Source organism: Babylonia areolata, chromosome 5 (assembly GCF_041734735.1).
Source record: "Babylonia areolata isolate BAREFJ2019XMU chromosome 5, ASM4173473v1, whole genome shotgun sequence".
Taxonomy (NCBI): Eukaryota; Metazoa; Mollusca; class Gastropoda; order Neogastropoda; family Buccinidae; genus Babylonia; species Babylonia areolata.
The window spans coordinates 40,383,372-40,402,359 of NC_134880.1; the positions used below are offsets into that span (position 1 = coordinate 40,383,372).

At 43.2% G+C, this 18,988-nt stretch overlaps 2 protein-coding genes across 2 annotated transcripts in view; one reads left to right on the forward strand and one right to left on the reverse strand.

Moving 5' to 3' along the window:
- LOC143282063 (uncharacterized) overlaps positions 1–11,514 on the reverse strand; it is a 35,096-nt gene extending 23,582 nt beyond the window's left edge. The window contains exons 1-2 of the mRNA XM_076587515.1: positions 11,246–11,514; positions 1–1,058 (exon numbers count right to left, since the gene is read on the reverse strand). The exon at positions 1–1,058 is cut by the window's left edge and continues 196 nt beyond it. Of these exons, the coding sequence (XP_076443630.1) occupies positions 1–115 (115 nt within the window). The 5' untranslated portion in view covers positions 116–1,058; positions 11,246–11,514. The remainder of the gene's footprint in view (positions 1,059–11,245) is intronic.
- A 4,904-nt stretch (positions 11,515–16,418) lies between these two features.
- The window catches only part of LOC143282064 (AP-5 complex subunit beta-1-like), a 40,388-nt gene continuing 37,818 nt past the window's right edge, over positions 16,419–18,988 (forward strand). Inside the window, exons 1-2 of the mRNA XM_076587516.1 lie at positions 16,419–16,547; positions 17,787–17,878. Coding sequence (XP_076443631.1) covers positions 16,419–16,547; positions 17,787–17,878 — 221 coding nt within the window. The remainder of the gene's footprint in view (positions 16,548–17,786; positions 17,879–18,988) is intronic.

Below are 18,988 nucleotides of genomic sequence, written 5' to 3' on the forward strand. Positions count from 1 at the left end.
AGTCCCGCAGGTTCGGATCTTTGCCCGCCTTGAGGTACTCCCGCATCGTCTTCAGGATCGCCTCGCGACTCCCGTTGGCGATGACCTGGTAGACTTTGGTCTTGCGCAGATTCATGGTGATATGTGTGTGTGTGTGTGTGTGTGTGTGTGTGTGTGTGTGTGTGTGTGTGTGTGTGTGTGTGTGTGTGTGTGTGTGGACTGGGATAAGGACTATGAGAGAGGGGTGTTAGGGTGGGGATGGTTGGAGTTCTGTGGTGGTTGGGAGGTGAGGAATGGGTACGTTTGATAAGGGTAATGACTTGAGTAGAATACGGAGATGTCGTTTTTCTCTTGCGTACTACAATCCGAAAAAAAGCGAATGGTCGTCAACGGTGAAGGCGTCATGGGGCGGCCATAGGAAAAGAAATATGATATTAACGAGCGCAGTTTAGATACGTGTATTGAAACGAAAGCTTATCCATTTTCATAGTATAATTCAGTTACAATTACGTTCTTCGCAAGGTGTGGCCAGCTACAGGAGTGTTCGGCGACTGCTCGCCAAATCATAGTCCACACTCCATTGCACTTGTCCCATCAGTTCTTCGTTGAGGACAATGTCTTCACTAGACCCGACCGGGACGTGACAATGGTTAACAGACCTCAGAGACAGACCCCTCCCTCGCCACAATGGCGAATACACTATGGATCCTCAGTGTTCTCCGAATGCTGTCATCGCGTGCAGCTTTGTTGGGGGTCACCCTGAGACCTGGTTCATATATCACAAAACATCAACGTCCTTGTTGCTTTTTCAAAACGCAGATTATCCTCCCTCTTCTGCCCTCCTCCCACACACACACTGACAAAAATTAATGAAGGAAACAATCCCTCCAGAGCTCAGCCAACGAGACGCCAGACACCACTTCAAACAAACACGTTCGTCAGGCCCCGATGCATAAAACAGTTTCACTCTCCGTCAACATGAGCCAATGGCAGTTGCCTGTTGGCTGACGTCACAGGACCGCTGGGTTTTCCCTGTCGGTGCAGGGCCCGTGTGAACACGCTTGACGGCCAACCTGTATCTGGGAGACAGAAATAAATGTTTCACAATATTCCAGGAGTACGGACACGTTTCTCTATTACTGTCACTGAAACTGCATGTTGTATTCCGTTAAATTGGCCCTCAAAATCTTCTACGACGTTAACGAGTGACATATGTTGTACTCTGTATGATGGATATATTAAATGCCCTCAGAATCCCACTAAATATAAAGCAAAGAAATGTGTAATGTGTTTTATTCTAGCACATTAACTGCACTCAGAATCCCACTACAATATGTACTTGCGAAATATGTTGAAATACTTTACACGTTAACTGGACCACAGCATGAAGTCACCGAGCCTTATCACGATGACAGAACGTTTTGTGGATCAGAAAGGATCAGATTAGCACTATTGGCAGCAAGTGTCAAGCAATTATTAGCTTTGAAATGAGTAAGCTCTGTGTGTGTGTGTGCGTGCGCGCGCGCACGTGCGTACGTGTGTATGTGTGCGTGCGATGTGGGAGGGGGGGGGGTGCGGGGGGTTGTTGTGTGTTCTTTTAGTATGAGTGTAAAACAAGACAATTTCTTTAATAAGAAAACAACAACAACAAAACAAACAGGAATTGATATACGTTGGGAATCAAGTTAAATACTCCATACACATTATTTTAATTTTAATAAATGAGTATATTATGTATAAATCAAACCAATTCATTCTTGTTCTCAGACTGACATAAAAGAATTAGTTTGAAATGCGAAATTTGTGTTCAATGTTAAACTTAAAGACAGAACACACACACGCACACATACGCGCGCGCCCTTACACACACACACACACACACACACACACACACACACACACACACACAGAGGCGAGGGAGGGAGAAATGTGTGTGTGTGTGTGTGTGTGTGTGTGTGTGTGTGTGTGTGTGTGTGTGTGCCGTGTGTGTGTGTGTGTGTGTGTGTGTGTGTTTGTTTGTGTGTGTGACTGTAAGTGTGTGGAGAGAGAGAGACAGAGACAAAGAAACAGACAGCATATGCAAAAAACAGACATCAATTCGGAACACGTCATATTATAAAAATTTTTAAAGAAGGGGAAAAAATCGAGTGTAGGTTCTAAGTCAGTGCAGTAAACCCGAGCTTCGTGTGTTAACACTCAAGCTGATGATTGATGGAGCAGCAGAAGTCGCTGTCGTCATGGAAGAAAAAAAACAACAGAATGATGGATTGGAGGGTTGGACGAGGGCGTACAATCGTCCAAATACGTTGCTCTTTCGTGACCTCCTCTGACACTAATGTAATGTCGAATATCTGAACGGAAGAGCAAACAACAAAACACTGTCACAATCAAAGGATTTGTAGTCAACAAAATCAGGATATACAAAGCCGGTGAATTTACAGGAAGTAGTCTTTTTGTTTAACATTTGTGGCAGTTTTATATCATTTCATCTGGAAAATGCTTTTAACAAATCAGTATCATCTTCATCCGCGTGTCCTCTTCATTACATGTTCTTCTCTCCGCCGTTCTTTTTCCAACCCTCAACCGCAAAACCAGTGAGATCTACCAAATATAGCTCCGTAGTAAGATCAGAAGCAAACAACACCGGATCTGATGCAAGACTTAGCACAGCACAGCACAGCACAGCGCACACACACGCGCGCGCGCGCGCGCACGCACATGAAAGCCCACTCAGGGCTCGTTGTTGGGAGTGAACATGGAAGCTGCAGGCTGCAGACGAAAATGAAAACTTCTCGATTCTCCAGTTGTATCCTTGTTCCGCCTCCCCTCCCCACTCTTTTGCAACCTATGTGCACTACTTCTTTTCGTCATCATTATCATAGGTATCACAGCAGCAGCAGCATCGTCGTCGTCATTGTTGTCATTGCGGCAAGTTGTTCTTGTTATGCAAAGGTGAAAGAAAAAAGGCAGAAAGAAAAACATTATTTCCCCCTTGCCATTTGGTTATGTTTTCTCGACACAGGACTTTTCACAAAATCATTTCCAAATCTTTTTATACAAACTCAACATTACAATGTTCACCAGAAGATGTCATGAATGATCATAATCACCTCATTTATCATGGCGTCTCATCAGTAGCGAGGGTGTCGCTGTGACAACCGATAAACCACACACCTGCATCAGTTATGAAACCGTGAAAATCTGCAGGCGTTTCGAAACTCATATTTCCCAGCGGCCCTCGATACCCCTTCACCTTCGTCCCCCTCCCCTCTTCACCACCTATTCTTCTTTCCTCACCTCTACTGTTTGCCCTCGGATAGCGATCTAGACCCAATCACACTTTTTTTTAACGCAAAATCATGTGTTTAAAACTCCATCAATCTCTCCCCTCCCCCTCCGGCAACGATCAAAATCTACCCCCCGCACCTCACCCCCCCCCCCCCCCAACCCCCCACTCTCTCTCTCTCTCTCTGCGTGCATGCATACGTGCGTACGTGTATGTAAGAGGGTCGAGGGGCGCGCAATCATATATATATATATATGTGTGTGTGTGTGTGTGTGTGTGTGTGTGTGTGATACGTTGTTCATTCTTATTTTGAGTATATTGCACTCTGAAATTGTTGGACGGTTTATGTTGATTTTTCAGCTTTTATACATGTTCGCTAGTTGACTAAGTCTTTGTGTTATACACCGTATCATATCATTGTTTCTTCGTGGTTTTTTTGTGTGTTTTTTTGTTTGTTTGTTTGTTTTTTGTTTTGTTTTTTTGGGGGGGTGCAATTATTGTAAAGCTCCTACCATTATTATTATTATCATCATCATCATTATCATTACTATTATTATAATTATCATCATCATCATTATTATCATTATTATAATTATCATCATCATTATCATTATTACCATAAGTGTGATACAGACCGGTTAGGTGAGCGAAGTGTATATAACACATGGAGTACATTCCGGGTAGGAGTATGACATGACCTGGGCTGATTTAAACCCCGGGGGATAAAGAAGGCTAGGCTGCTTAACACCCGGGGTATACAGAGTTAGAGTTCGGCCTGTTATCCCAGGTCGGTCAATGTCTTGTTCCAAAAAATGTGTTGAAGTGAAAAATCACCTCGCTCTTCTCAGTCTCTTGATCATTGCGTGGTCGTAGTGCAGATCCAGTCTATTTCTTGTCCTGTGCATAAGCCTCCTTTCCCAGATAATTCTTTATCCACGCACCTCAAGCTTTTAGAACCTAAAATTAAAAAGGCATGTCAAAACATGTACACAGCATTTGTACGTAAGCTTCCTTTCCATACTAATGTATCATCGTTGCTTTGGAATTGTCAATATTTAACACACACACACACACACACACACACACACACACACACACACACACACACACACACACACCTTAATCATCTTTTACAGACGGCTCTGTTGTAAATGATAGAGCTGGTGCTGCTTTCGTTATTGCACACCTTAACTTTCAAAACTCTTTTCAACTGGGAGAGAATAAGTTCATCTTCACAGCTGAACTCACAGCAATTCTAATGGCGTTAAATTTCATGATATCCTTTCCGAAAACTATATTTCAGATTCTATTTTGTGTTGATTCTAAATCAGTTCTTCACGCTATTGAACTTATAAAAGAAACGGTTAGGTATGAACTCATTATTGAAATTAACCATTTGATTCACGAACTCTTACTAAGAGGCTCTCAAATAACCTTTTGCTGGATTCCTTCTCATTGCGGTTTTTACTTTTATGAAAAAGTTGACATTTTGGCTAAAAAAGGAGTTAGAAGCTCCACGAAGGAGTTAGATTTAAATATTTCGCTTTCACTACAGGAATGTTACACCATGGTAGAAAAAGTCCAATGGTCAAAATTTCAGTTTAAAGAAAAACACACTGGTAACTCGGAGTTACATAAGAACACACAGAAAATGTATGGTTTCATGGGAAAACATTACCATAATGATTTTCATAAGAGGCAAATCATTTCTCTAATCTGCAGACGTAAAATGAATTGTTTTAGGACAAAATATGCCAGTAATGTTTCTTGCATCTGTGGTGCTCACATAACAGCCGATCATATACCAACTTGCGATTTGTTAAAGTCTCAAATCCCTGAACTGAAATCATCTTCAGTGTTGACGATCTTCAGCAGTCCATTGCTAATGTATGACTTTTTCAACTCCTTGTTAAATAGTCCAATTGGTTCGCTGTTATAGTTGTTAGTTTTTCATTTGAAATATGTTATATTGTTATGATTTTGTGTTTATTTTTTAAACAAAACTTCAATCAATAATTTTCATACACACACACACACACACACACACACACACACACACACACACACACACACACACACACACACACACACACACACACTTTCACTTACTCGTATGCGTACACAGTAATCCCCCCCTCCCCCTCCTCCCATTCGATTTTTTTCCTTCCCTCGTCAAATATCACTTACAGTGAAAAGACAAACAAAAGAACGAACGAACACACACACACACGCTCTCTCTCTCTCTCTCTCTCTCTCTCTCTCTCTCTCTCTCACACACACACACACACACACACACACACGCCCGCGCGCGCGCGCGCGCGCACACACACACATCTATCTATATATATACATATTTATTTATATCTATATTTATGTATGTGTGTACATGTATATATATCATATACATATGTATGTGTGTGTGTGTGTATATATATATATATATATATATATATTCATTTATTCATTTCTATATTTAGAAGATCATTATGTCTTTACCTGCTTATGCATAACGCACACATAAATTTTGCATCTGTAATTCTTTGAATAAAAAAAATGTCGGGGAAAAATATCATCCTTGCACATCAAGCTTAGAATCCTATAACATAAAGTGGAGGTCAAATAAGTGCACAGCTTTAGCGGCCAGTTTGGGCGTATTGTATCCGAAGCACTGTCACCGACAGAGGTGGAGTATTGTGTACAGTAAACTTTACATGGCAGTACAAAGAGATGTAATCGCCTACTGGTTGGCCGGTGACAGTAACTGAGGTCCACTGAATCTTCTCCAATTTGGGAGGGCCACTTTCTTACGCCTGATATAATTTGAGTTTCACTCGTATCTGGGTGGAGACTTGTCAAACGTTTCGACAATGGCAATACCTGTCTTCACCACCCAGAAGTGTTTGGCTGAGAAACATTACCAACAGCATACAGCGTCCAACCTCAACGATAAAAAACAACAACAACAAAATAGCAATACAATGACTTCCAAAAGCGGGCTGGTGTTCTTTGTACCTTTGTGTTGCGCTGTTTTGTGTGTGTGTGTGTGTGTGTGTGTGTGTGTGTGTGCGTGCGTGCGTGTGTGTGTGCGTGCGTGCGTGCGTGTGTGCGTGCGTGCGTGCGTGCGTGTGTGTGTGTTAGTGCGTGCATGCGTGCGTGTGTGTGATATCCTACGTACGTATACATTCATACATACATACATACATAATGGTATTTATATAGCGCTGAATCTTGTGCATAGACAAACCAAAGCGCTTTCGCACCAGTCATTCACACGCATGCATAACTCTAAAACTGGAGAAACTGAAGACAAGGAAGAGGCAGGGAAGGGAGGCTATTTTGGGAAGAGGTGGGTTTTAAGGCCAGGCTTGAAAGAGCTGAGTGTGGAGACTTGACGAAGCGAAAGAGGAAGTTCATTCCAATTGCAAGGTCCAGAGACAGAGAAAGAACGGCGGCCAACAGTCGAGAGTTTGAATCTGGGTATGTACAAGCAGAGTGGATCCGAAGCTGATCGTAGTGAGTGAGATGGAGTGTAGAGGTGAAGGCAGCCACAGAGATAGGAAGGGGCTGATTTGTGAATACATTTATTACATAGAGTGCTGATCTTGTACTTTATTCTGTGTGAGACAGGGAGCCAGTGGAGATGTTTGCAAAAGAGTCATTCTTGTCTTCTTCCCTTTGCAAAAGAGGAGTGATGTGCTCAGATCTTTTCTTTCGGCAGCAGAGTTTTGTATGCGCTGAAGGGACTGAATGGATGAAGCAGGACAAACCAGACAATAGAGAGTTACAGTAGTCAAGGCGAGAGAGAATGAGAGAAACGACAAGTCTAGATGTTGTGTTAATGAACATATATTTCCGGATGGAACTGATGCGCAGCAATTGACAGTAGCAGGAATGGCATGTCTGACTGATAAATTTTTGCATGGACAGTGTGTTGTCTAGGGCAACGCCGAGGTTCCTGACTGAACTGGAAAGAGGGATGGATGTACTGCCAAGTTTGATTGTGTCAGTTGTGATGGAAGAGAGTTTTTGTTTAGTTCCTATGATCATTGCTTCAGTTTTGTCCGCGTTCAACTGCAACTTATTTAGAATCATCCAATTTTGAATGTCCAGGAAGCAGTTGTATGTTTCTTGCAAGAGTGACGACAGAATGTTGACTGATATTATGGCGGTTGATAATTTCAGCGAGAGGAGCAGTGTACAGTGTGAAGAGGACTGGGCCTAAAACAGATCCCTGTGGGACTCCATGTTCAATTTTAACGGGTTCAGACTGGAAATTATCAACAATGACAGACTGGAATCGATCAGTGAGATAAGATTTGAACCAGTTTAGAACAGTGCCGTTGATACCAAATGTAAAATGAAGACGGGAAAGAAGGATTGAATGGTCTATCGTGTCAAAGGCGGCTGACAAGTCGAGAAGAGTGAGAAGGGAGATCTGTGCTGAGTCGGACGCTAGCAGTAGGTTATTCAGGATGTGGAGGAGAGTGGTTTCGGTGCTGTGGTCAGCACGACAGGCAGACTGAAATGGGTGGATGAGATTGTAATAACAAAGGTGATTGTTGAGCTGCTTCAGGACAGCTTTTTCAAGGAGTTTGGACAGGACTGGAAGATTAGAAACTGGTCGATAGTTTTTCAAAATGTTTGCGTCAAGGTTGGATTTCTTCAGAAGAGGCCGGACGATTGCAGTTTTGAAAGTGGATGGAAACGTTCCAGTGAGAAGGGATGAGTTGACAATATTGGTGATTGTGGGGAGAAGCTGTGAGACACACTGGGAAAAGACAGAGGCTGGTATAGGATCGAGCTCCCAGGATTTTATTGTCATTTCCTTCAGGATTTCATAGACTTCTGTTTCAGTTAATGGATCAAAGGAATGGAGAGGAGTGCCGTTGAACTGAGTATCAGGAAGAACACATCCTTCCCACTGCACCGGAGTCAGTCCCAGCCAACTCTCCTCAGGAGGTCAGCACAGCAAAAGACTGAACAAATCCAAGTGATTATCCACGATAGCAGGAAACAGGTAAAACAGACATTGAACGCTTTAGGGGCTAGAGCAGAGTTTGAAACTGGCCAGCTTCCGACAAAGACTACCTTCTAAACCCATAATTAACACAAAGTTCAAAGACAAGAGAGAATATTTGACACAAACGAGCTCAGCCGGTAGGAATACGTATCTATCCTTCAAAGCATATCAACGATCAGATTCAGCACGATTTTTCAAGCTGTATATTACCTCCGACGTAATATAGATTAACATACCGGTATTTTGCCATCACACCAGTTGAACGGAATCTATACAGTAATTCGGCAAGTTCTGTGAGTGACGCTAACACAGTTAAGCGGGCGGACATAAGCCCACGTATCCCTTCTACACTCAGCAACCAGTGATATATCCCTGCCGATTTTTTCCAGAGTCCCTTGCTAAGTTAAGGGTAGAAAATGGTACAAAACATGGGGGAAGCTTTTGAAGGCTCTAAGGTTAAGGAAATGTTCAAACGAAAACTGAACGTCTGAGGAGACAGAAATTAACGTAAAATGACATCTCTAACCTTTCGTCGGCTTTTTTTTTTTTTTTTTTTTTTTTTTACAGACCAATGGCAGGCTGTCCCCTGTCCGTGACCAGCGCATTGGGTTTGTACTTAAGTCAAGCATCTACTTTTTGTAAAAACAGTTTGTAGCGTGAATGGATCAGTTATCACGCTCTGACATCTTCTTGAAACTAAAACTTTCGTTGTCACTCAGACTTCAGTTCGTTGTCAAGCTTGTCATTTATCTCTTCTGACATGTATTCGTTCATTTTGTTAACTTTTGGTTTTTTCATTGTTGCCGGCTGCTAATTTTTGTTGTTGTTGTTGCTGGCTACTATTCTTTTTAAGTGATGAAAGAATGTACACAACAGCACAGCACATCATCAATACGCATAAACTCATTACCACCACAACACCTCCACCCCAACCCCCATACACGAACTCTGTGTGTGTGTGTGTGTGTGTGTGTGTGTGTGTGTGTGTGTGAGTCTTTCAAGGAACCACACACAAACAACCATAACAGTTTCAGTTTCAAGAAGGTGTCAAAGCAAGCGGATTAATCCATACATAACATATGCTACATCACAACCCTAACACCAAGTCATAAATATTTCGATACGCGAATAGATCTCAAAGTCACCTATATAAAAAATAATTAATTTTTAATTCGAAAAAAAACGTATGACTGCTGACCTTACGATGACAGCCCAATAAACGTCGGAGACAACCGGAGACCGTTGTTACACATCACTTCCCTTCTCATCACCCCCACCCCCACATCCAACTTCTTCTACCTCCACCCTCCCAGCAACACCCACACTTTTTGATTCTACATCAATTCACTTCAGTGTTGAAAAAAAAAACACATATCATGCAATTTCTGAACAGGCGTGTGTGACGGAGAGGCAGAGAGTGAATGTGTTTCTAGATGTTGTAAATCATACGTGACATACGCTTGGACCAGTGCTTTATTTATCAACAAAGAATTTGTATATCAATTTTCTAAATATGTGTCACGTGGTCAAAAGATTCGGAAATATATTCATACTGTGTGCGTGCGTGCGTGCGTGTGTGTGTGTGTGTGTGTGTGTGTGTGTGTGTGAGCGTGCGTGTGTGTGTGTGTTTGTGTGTGAGTGAGTGAGTGAGTGAGTGTGTGTGTGTGTGTGTGTGTGTGTGTGTGTGTGTGTGTGTGTGTGTGTGTGTGTGTGTGTGTGTGTCTGTCTGTCTGTCTGTCTGTCTGTCTGTCTGTCTGTCTGTCTGTCTGTCTGTGTCAGACGGCATCCAGAACAAATTTCATATTGGCTAAGCAAAAGCAGATCGATCACTGTGCTGGGCTATCGAATGCTATCGACCCAAGTTTCCATCGATGGCAGTTACCGTGACGAACAACAAAATAATGGCAATGTAATTACGTCCTGAAATTAACGTTATATCATTCTGGTGAGTGGGTGCGTATACTGAATGACACTTCGAGTCTGTCCCTCGGCTTGGGGGGGGGGGGGGGGGGGGGGGGGGGGGGGCGAGATAGAGAGTAGGTGGGTAGGTTTGGGTGAGTGGGCAGCATTAGACCTATATTAGATGCAAACATATCTCAGTGGTGGCTAGTTGTGAAAGGTTGTGAATATGTGTGTAAGATAGCGACAGAGAAGCAGAGAAAGAGTGTGTGAATAAGGATCGTATTTTATTTGTCCTAAAGGCAGAGCAGGTTTACAGGACACAATCACAAAAGGAATATCCGGGGGTGGTGGAGTGAGGTCGGAGTGGTTAGGGATCCTCTGTGTGTGTGCGCGTGCGCGTGCGTGTGTGTGTGTGTGTGCGTGCGTCTCACTCACACACAAACACACACACACACACACGCGCGCGCGCGCACGCACGCACGCACGCACACACACGCATACACAAACAAACATACATACAAACAAACACAAACACCGCACAGTCACACACACATTTTCACCACCAAACTCAAAACATAACATCTGAACATAGCGTGGAACACTCATCTGATTGGTACATACTGGATGAACCAATGCCGCATTGTTTTAGGAGAAGAACAAGAAGAGGAAGCTAACACAGGTATGCAATCATACAGGTATACTAACACAAGGCTGCAGCATTTAAACACAGCATATCTGGTGACTCACAAAAGCTGGCTATAAATCACTGCAAGACGAGTCTGCTGTTGGAAACTGCTGCCACACAACTTCCTCAAAACTTCACGTTCATGTGCCCTCAACACTAACAGACGTTCGTTATTCCATACTGCATAATATGAATGCACAATATGCACACTCTCGTCGATCGCATCTTGGTACAGGTCTGTTCAAAACACGCCCATATCACTGCTGCTTCAGACAGGGTGAATCAATGAGATATTGAAATTATGACGCGCATCAGGACAAGAAAGATTCCCTGGCAACATGAAAAAAACCAACATAACAGAAACAAAACCTACCTTTTCAAATTCTGTCACATTCTCTCTGTCCAGCCCGTCTTTGGTACGATAAGTTCAGTGTAAAATTTTGTCCAACCGTGTTTGTAGGCAGATGTGTGTAAAATATACGAACAGGGTGTGCGTCAGTTAAATAGCACAGCCACGTCTCTTAGACTTGCTAACCCTCTCACACAACGCAACCTACAAAATTAATGTTTACAAACGCCCACAGTCGCGACATGCACGCCAAACGTGTGTGCACGCGAGCAGCACGCATGTCACTCTGAAGTTTGTTTTTACCTGGAAGCTTTGCTTTTTTCCCCCACTCCGGCTACCGCATGTCGCAAAATTCTCGTCTGCTCCACACGCACGTCACAGTTCGTTGCGCCCCGCGTGTCACCGTGTGTGTCCAATCCCAAATCCAACACCACCACCACCACGCATTGGCAATGCCCTGTGGGCAACCAGGCGTGACTGTTGGGACGAAAGTGGGGGGGAGAATGGCGGGAGGGGGAGGAAGGAGAAAGAAGGAGAATGGTGGGAGGGAGAGGAAGGAGAAAGGAGGAGGAGAATGGTGGAAGGGGGAGGAAGGAGAAAGGAAGAGGATAATGGTGGGAGTGGAGGGAAGGAGGAAGGGGAGGAGAAGAGTGGGAGGGAGAGGAAGGAGGAGGAGGAGAAAGGTGGAAGGGGAAGGAAGGAAAAAGGGCGAGGATGGTGGGAGGGGAGGGAAAGAGAAATGGGGAGGAGAATGGTGGGAGGGGAGGGAAGGAGAAATGGGGAGGAGAATGGTGGGAGGGGAGGGAAAGAGAAATGGGGAGGAGAATGGTGGGAGGGGAGGGAAGGAGAAATGGGGAGGAGAATGGTGGAAGGGGAAGGAAGGAAAAAGGGCGAGGATGGTGGGAGGGGAGGGAAGGAGACAGGGCGGAGAGAGGAGAATGGTGGGAGGGAGGGAGAAAATGGAAGAGAATGGTGGAAGGGGAAGGAAGGAAAAAGGGCGAGGATGGTGGGAGGGGAGGGAAGGAGAAAGGGCGGAGAGGAATGGTGGGAAGAGAAGGAAGGAGAAATGGGGAGGAGAATGGTGGGAGGAGAAGGAAGGAGAAATGGGGAGGAGAATGGTGGGAGGGGGAAAGAAGGAGAAAGGGGGAGGGAGGAGAAGGGTTCACGTGAGAGAATGTCCCAAGTGAGGAAAGGGAGAGAGTCGAGAATCGTCTTTATCTTGTGAACATTTTATTTTAATGATTGCACATGCCGAACAGGTAATTTTCCTGTACCTGCGTTTAGACAAATAAACCAGTCTTGAAGCTGCGTGAGGACGTGTGTGTGTGTGTGTGTGTGTGTGTTGGTGTGTGTGTGTGTGTGTGTGTGTGTGTGTGTGTAGCTATCTGTGTGTGTGTGTGTGTGTGTGTGTGTGTGTGTGTGTGTGTGTGTGTGTGTGTGTGTGTGTGTGTGTGTGTAGCTATCTGTCTCTCTGTCTGTCTGTGCGTTGTTTTGTTTCTTCAACATAGCCTAATGGAACGGGCTCACGTTCACAACTATTTTGGTAGTGTCTTTTAAGTCACCATTCTTCTGCAAAGATAATGTTACTGGCACTTACATCGGTAAAGCGTACACAATGTAACTGCTGCAGCCGTGATCAAAAGACGTCGGCCCATGCAGACGTTTCAGTGACTTCCACAAAGTGTTCCCATGTTGTGTTCCAGTCAGTTGTTCTCTGCTTACTCAATAAATATAGACCCTCTCCTCTATTCTTTTTCGGTGCACACACACAGACACACAGACACACACACACACACACACACACACACACACACACACACACACACACACACACACACACACACACACATCATATGTATACGTACAACAATCCTACTGCTACTAACACTTAATGCTGCCACTTGTAAACACACTGACGAAGAACGTCAAGAGTACACCAAAGCCTACTGGAGAATGTGGGGTGGTTTGGTAGAATGGTGTTTGAACAAAGTATGGGAAAGAGAACATACAGTACTATCAATGGGGTGAGACTGTCAAGCTTTTGGTATGTGTGCAGGTTCGCAAAACACAGAGAAAACACACACACACACACACACACACACACACACACACACACACACACACACACACACACACTGTCTGTCATGTGATACGTGCATGCATGCGTGGATAGGAATGAAAGAGGGGAAAATTCAACACTGAGTGTAATTAACATACTGCTCTGTGGAACACAAGAAACATAGACTGATTTTTCTTTCGTGAGAACCTGCGACATACCACATATTTTTATTGCTGCACTATTACAGAAAATCCTTCTGTGTACCTATATAAGGTAATACAATGTTTACAGTTTAAACGGCGATTCATGTTAAAAAAAAAAAAAGGAGGAAGGGAAGACTGTCGTGAACATTCTGAGTAATCAAGTTTGTGCATGCTTCCTGCATTAAAATCACCACCAATCACACCATTGCGTCAACTCCTGTCACATCCCAGGAGCGGATATAATTATCTTGCCTCCTGTGTTCTTTTGTGTTCTTTTATTTGCTATTGTTTTACTTCTTCATAGCCACCTCCCCCCACCCCACCCCCCATAGCAAGAACGCATGGTGCAAAGATTTTATACTTTTGCTCCGTTTTCGCGTTCATGTCTTCTGATTACACGTCAACTGTAATCTGACACTGACAGTGTTGGATACAGGATTTGCCTTGCGTGTCGGTCATCCAAAGCGACACACAGCCACATTTCTTAACCAAACAAGCTGTTAAAAAATTGTACTCTGTCCATTTCCGTAGTCCTCTCAGTTTTATACAAGCTTTGAATTGAACTCTTACTTAACTCATGGAAAACAGCTATTTCGAATTTCGAAGTGGTAGGCTAACCCGTCCAAAGATACATGCATGCAGGCGAACACACACACACACACACACACACACACACACACACACACACACACACACACACACACACACACAAAGCAGCGAGTAAAATGTACGAATTAGCACTTTAACGATTTATCAGCTCCTAGAAACAGCTGTCACCTCCAGTGCTGGTGTCCGTCAGTAGCGGCTGTCTATATAATCTTTGCTCTGCCCTGACAAAATTCCAAACTTGTGCATTATTCTATTGTACATATGAGAAAGAAAAAGAGTGCTGTACTATTCCGTGATTCATTGTTGGTTTTCGTGTACAGTAGATTTTTTTTTTTTTTAAGAGTTCGGCCAGATACACAGAAAGAGAAGGGTCGTGGAAAGGGGTGCTTGATCACGTGCTATAGTTGATGTGAACATGGACACGCTTTGTAATTGATGAACAACCTGGACAAATCTTTGGAAATGGGAATATCAGTTTAATGTTTGCATAGGGTCAACACACACACACAAAAACAGACAGACAGACAGACAGACACACACACACACACACACACACACACACACACACACACACACACACACACACACACACACACACACGATGAGTCTGAAAAAGGAAAACGCCTTTTTTATCTCGGGTTTTCCCAAACAAAACCACGGTTTTCCTGAGGAAGTGTGGAAAAAATTCACGTGATAATGTCCTGGAGAGTTGTGTTTGAGAGCGCGCAGGTGATTATCTTTTTCCTTCAATAATATTTCACAACTGATGCTTCATCTTTAATAACCACTCTCCCCCCCCCCCCCCCCCCACCCCACCCCAACTCCCCAAAACAAATGGGAGGAACATCGGACAAAATAGTAAAGAAACAGGCAGGCGGCTGAGGGGAGAATTAGTAGTCTGGAGGAAACAGGTTTTACTGCCGGGTGTTGAGTGACAGCCTAATAAGGTTTCCTTATAATCTTAATGCTTCGCCTAAACATTCAGTGCTATATGTAATCATGCCATTAATGAACTTTTAAGATGAAATAATTTTGATTTTTTTTCTTGGCAGGAGACTCGGAGAGAGAGGGAGAGAGAGGGGGGCGGGAGGTGGGGGGGGGGTTAATCAAGCGATTCTACTCTGTACGAAAAAGAAAGCAAAATCGGAGCGTTGCATGGAAAATACACCTACATGCAGCTGTGACGTAGACATGCTGGATCGGGACTGAAGTAGCCTTCGTACGCCACTCTCTGAGCCTGAACTGGGAAAGCTTTGGGTAAATATATACACTAGTGAGCGCACGTAACAGCGGTAAGTACACATGGACACACGCAAGTGCGTGTGCCCCGCATGAACGCCGGCCGCACAGATATAATTATACACGTACCACAAATTATGCATTTCAAACACACACACACACACACACACACACACACACACACACACACACACACACACACACACACACACACACACACACACACACACACACACACACACACTCAGTGACACACATGGGACACGCCGTGCGCCTACGCTGGCACATATAAATGCTGAGCATACACCGTATGCATGCAGGAACACTCACCGACACATAATAATACTGATGTGCACACGCCCTCACGCACGGCACGCACGTAAGCGCGCGCGCGCACACACACACACACACACACACACACACACACACACACTTGCGGGTTCGCGCACACACACACGCGCGTCGCGCGCGCGCGGCGGCGCGCACACCGACACACACTGACACACTCGCAAAACAGAATGAGAGACCTACATGTAAAACTCCATTGTGAATGTTCATACTGATTTGCAATTAATGAAGAATTTTGGACAAACAATGTCAGCCGGGACTCTTTGTTGCTTTGTGTGACTGTTCGAGGAAAGAAAAAAAGTTTCCATTTCCAAGTGCCTGTAGTAACAGGCCATATCTGTTACCGAGAAAAACAGCGACAGAACTTTCTGACCGATCCGAACAGTTCTCACTTTTATTCAAAGTAACAGCGGTTTTTATTTGCGTGATGACGGGAAGAAACCGATGTATTATGTGTCATTCACACAACAAAGTGTGAAACTTCTCATTGGTTTATTTAAATTCTTGAAGTTTCTGGTTTTGTGACATTAAGGGAGTTCTTAGTGCATGGATACTTGTGTTTTAACACATTTTTGATATATCTATGATATACTGCATATTTTGTATGGGTATTATGAAAATATGATAAATAAATGTCTTTCTTTTGAATCAGTCGACCGCAATAACTAAATATGGAAATAAGTATTTTAGTATAATTCATTCTCCCTATCAGGGGAGATAATACTCTCACATGACCAAAATGGCATCTGGCAGAAGGCGTGTAGCAGACGACGGCCGTCAAACATTGGGGAAAATACGACGGGCGGTGGAGAAAGGAAACATCGAAGCGCTATTTGAAGACCACAGTTTTGCATTTGAATTAATTGATGTAAGAAAAATATTACTGATAGTGATACTGCATTCGTCAGTATTCATGCCTCTTAAGTTACAGTAGTGATGCACTTTGTTATTAAATGTCTTCAATCTTCAAATTGGAAGGTCAGCCGTCATTACTGACTATTAATGACGTGTGTGCGCAGAAGCGTAAAAACCTAGTCATAATCTAAGTAGACCTATCTTCCTACCGGAGGGGGTGACAATGAGAAAGAACATGTATACATATTCCCTCCAACCGTCACTCGCAGCGTCCCTCCGGAATGTAAACAGTTGAATGTTGAGTTCTTCTTTCTTCTTTCCCTTGACTACCGCCTTCATCCTTGTGAAGATTCTGAACAGTCACTGACCATAAATACACTGAAATACAGCAATGGGACTATCAATGCACACGAGAAAATTTGTCATGTAATCCTGCTATATAAACATAGCCTATTATATATGAATTGTCATGAAATTGACACACCATTCGGCCATGCCCATTGTGGTGCACATCTCATAATGATAGTCGTCTGTCCACTAAAATTAATCAGATAGATGCACGGTACTTTCATAATTAATTCACAAATTCATCACGCAAAGTACGGTTGATGGGGTCGTCAGTGTGTTGTAACAAAAGGAATATATTCAACACCAACATTGAAACCAGATCAATGACTGAGCTTAAGAAAACAGTGGAATATTTATGTAGCCAAAAGTAATAATTAGCCCTATAAATACTGCAGTCAAGTGCACCTCAGGGAGAATATAGAATTAATACTTTATCATCTCCAACTAGAGAAATAGATATGTTGTGTCCCATGTCAACTCTCACAATGTGGTATTTTAAAGTGCATAATACAACACAGTACATCTTTATTCATCCAACTGGAAATTAATTGTGCATCCTCAGGCTCATCACTGACCTCACACAGTATCTCAGCCCACAGCCAAATCAGGCACACTCACACAACATAATAAAGGTTTTACAAAACAAAACGAAACAAAAAAAAAAAAATCAAGCTGAATGCACTTGAGCAGTTTAAGTATGTCCCAGTCAGCCACTTGGACAAGCAGTTTCCAGCAACACACTGCCTGACCTCTGTCCTTTGCAGAGCCATGTTTACATTATCCATGTAAAAATAGTAGTGGGCTATCAAAAGAATGTGATTAATGTACATGCAAGATGCTGACACAAAGTTTAGTTTCAGAACGATACAAGTTAAGAAATTGAAATATTGTTATATCTTTTCAGGTGCTGTATGAAGATGGTGTTGATGTGACAATCAAAACAGAGTTCCTGACAGTGCTGGAGCAGTATGGCTCAGATAACTTGGATTCCAAAATGTGAGGAAAAACTAAATCAATGAATGCCATTATAATGTGAATTACTTTACATGTATCCTCATTATTTGTTTTCTTTATTTGTGATTGTATACTTTCATACATTTACAATACATTTGTGTGTGTATGTTATGTTCTTTTTTTCTTTTTTTTCATCATTTAAATCAAGATATATTGTACTGTACTGCATGCACATAATAACATATGCACAATCACACCCACAAGCAACTCCAACACTGGGACCTCACCATAACACATCTGCTGGATGGAACTTGAAGATGCATGATGTGAACTTTAACAAAAGCATCCAATCAGCTTCAATCAGCACGGCCATGGCTAAAGTCTCGATGAGGAGGGATTTATAAATAATTTAAAAAAAATAGAAATAAAAAATAATAAAAAGAATTTTTTTTAAAAGAAGCAAACATTGTAAATGGTCACCAATGTGAAATAAGGGAATCAGAGGGGCTAGTGGGGCTGATACAGGGTGTTGTTGTATCCAAAACCACAGCGTCGATGAATGTGAGTGAACCTTCGTGAGGACTCAAATTCTCTTTCCAAATTGTTATTGAAGATCTGGGTTTCGATGGTGGCCTTTTCTTCAGCATCTGTATCCAGTTTGGGTTGCTCCTCTTTTTTTTCCTCTCCAGTGGGTTTTCCTTTCATGCAGCCCATCAAACGTGCAAACCTGAGATTTTCCGATGTGCTCTGACCAGGCAAAGTGGGGACTGCATTGAATGTGCTGTTCACTTCAGTTTTCTTTCTGTCTGAACCTTTCCACAAAAGTGATCGCTTCTTTATCCTTTGCACTATCTCAGCAAGGTTGTTGGTGTTTTCATTGTAGATGCTTGGGATTTTCACACCCCATTTAGCCTCCACCTGTTGTTTAGTTCCTCCTGTGCTTTCAAGGATCACTTTTTGATTGAGTGCTTTCTGCTCTGCAGTCAAACAGCCTGGCTGGCCAGGCAAATACTGTGAGGACTGGTTGAACAGGGTCTGGTTCAGCCCCCCAGACCCCATCACTCCTGTGCCTGCAGACACTGTGGCCACACTGCTGGTCACCTGGGAAGACATCAGTGACAGTAGCTGGCTTCTTCCTGTAAACAAACCATA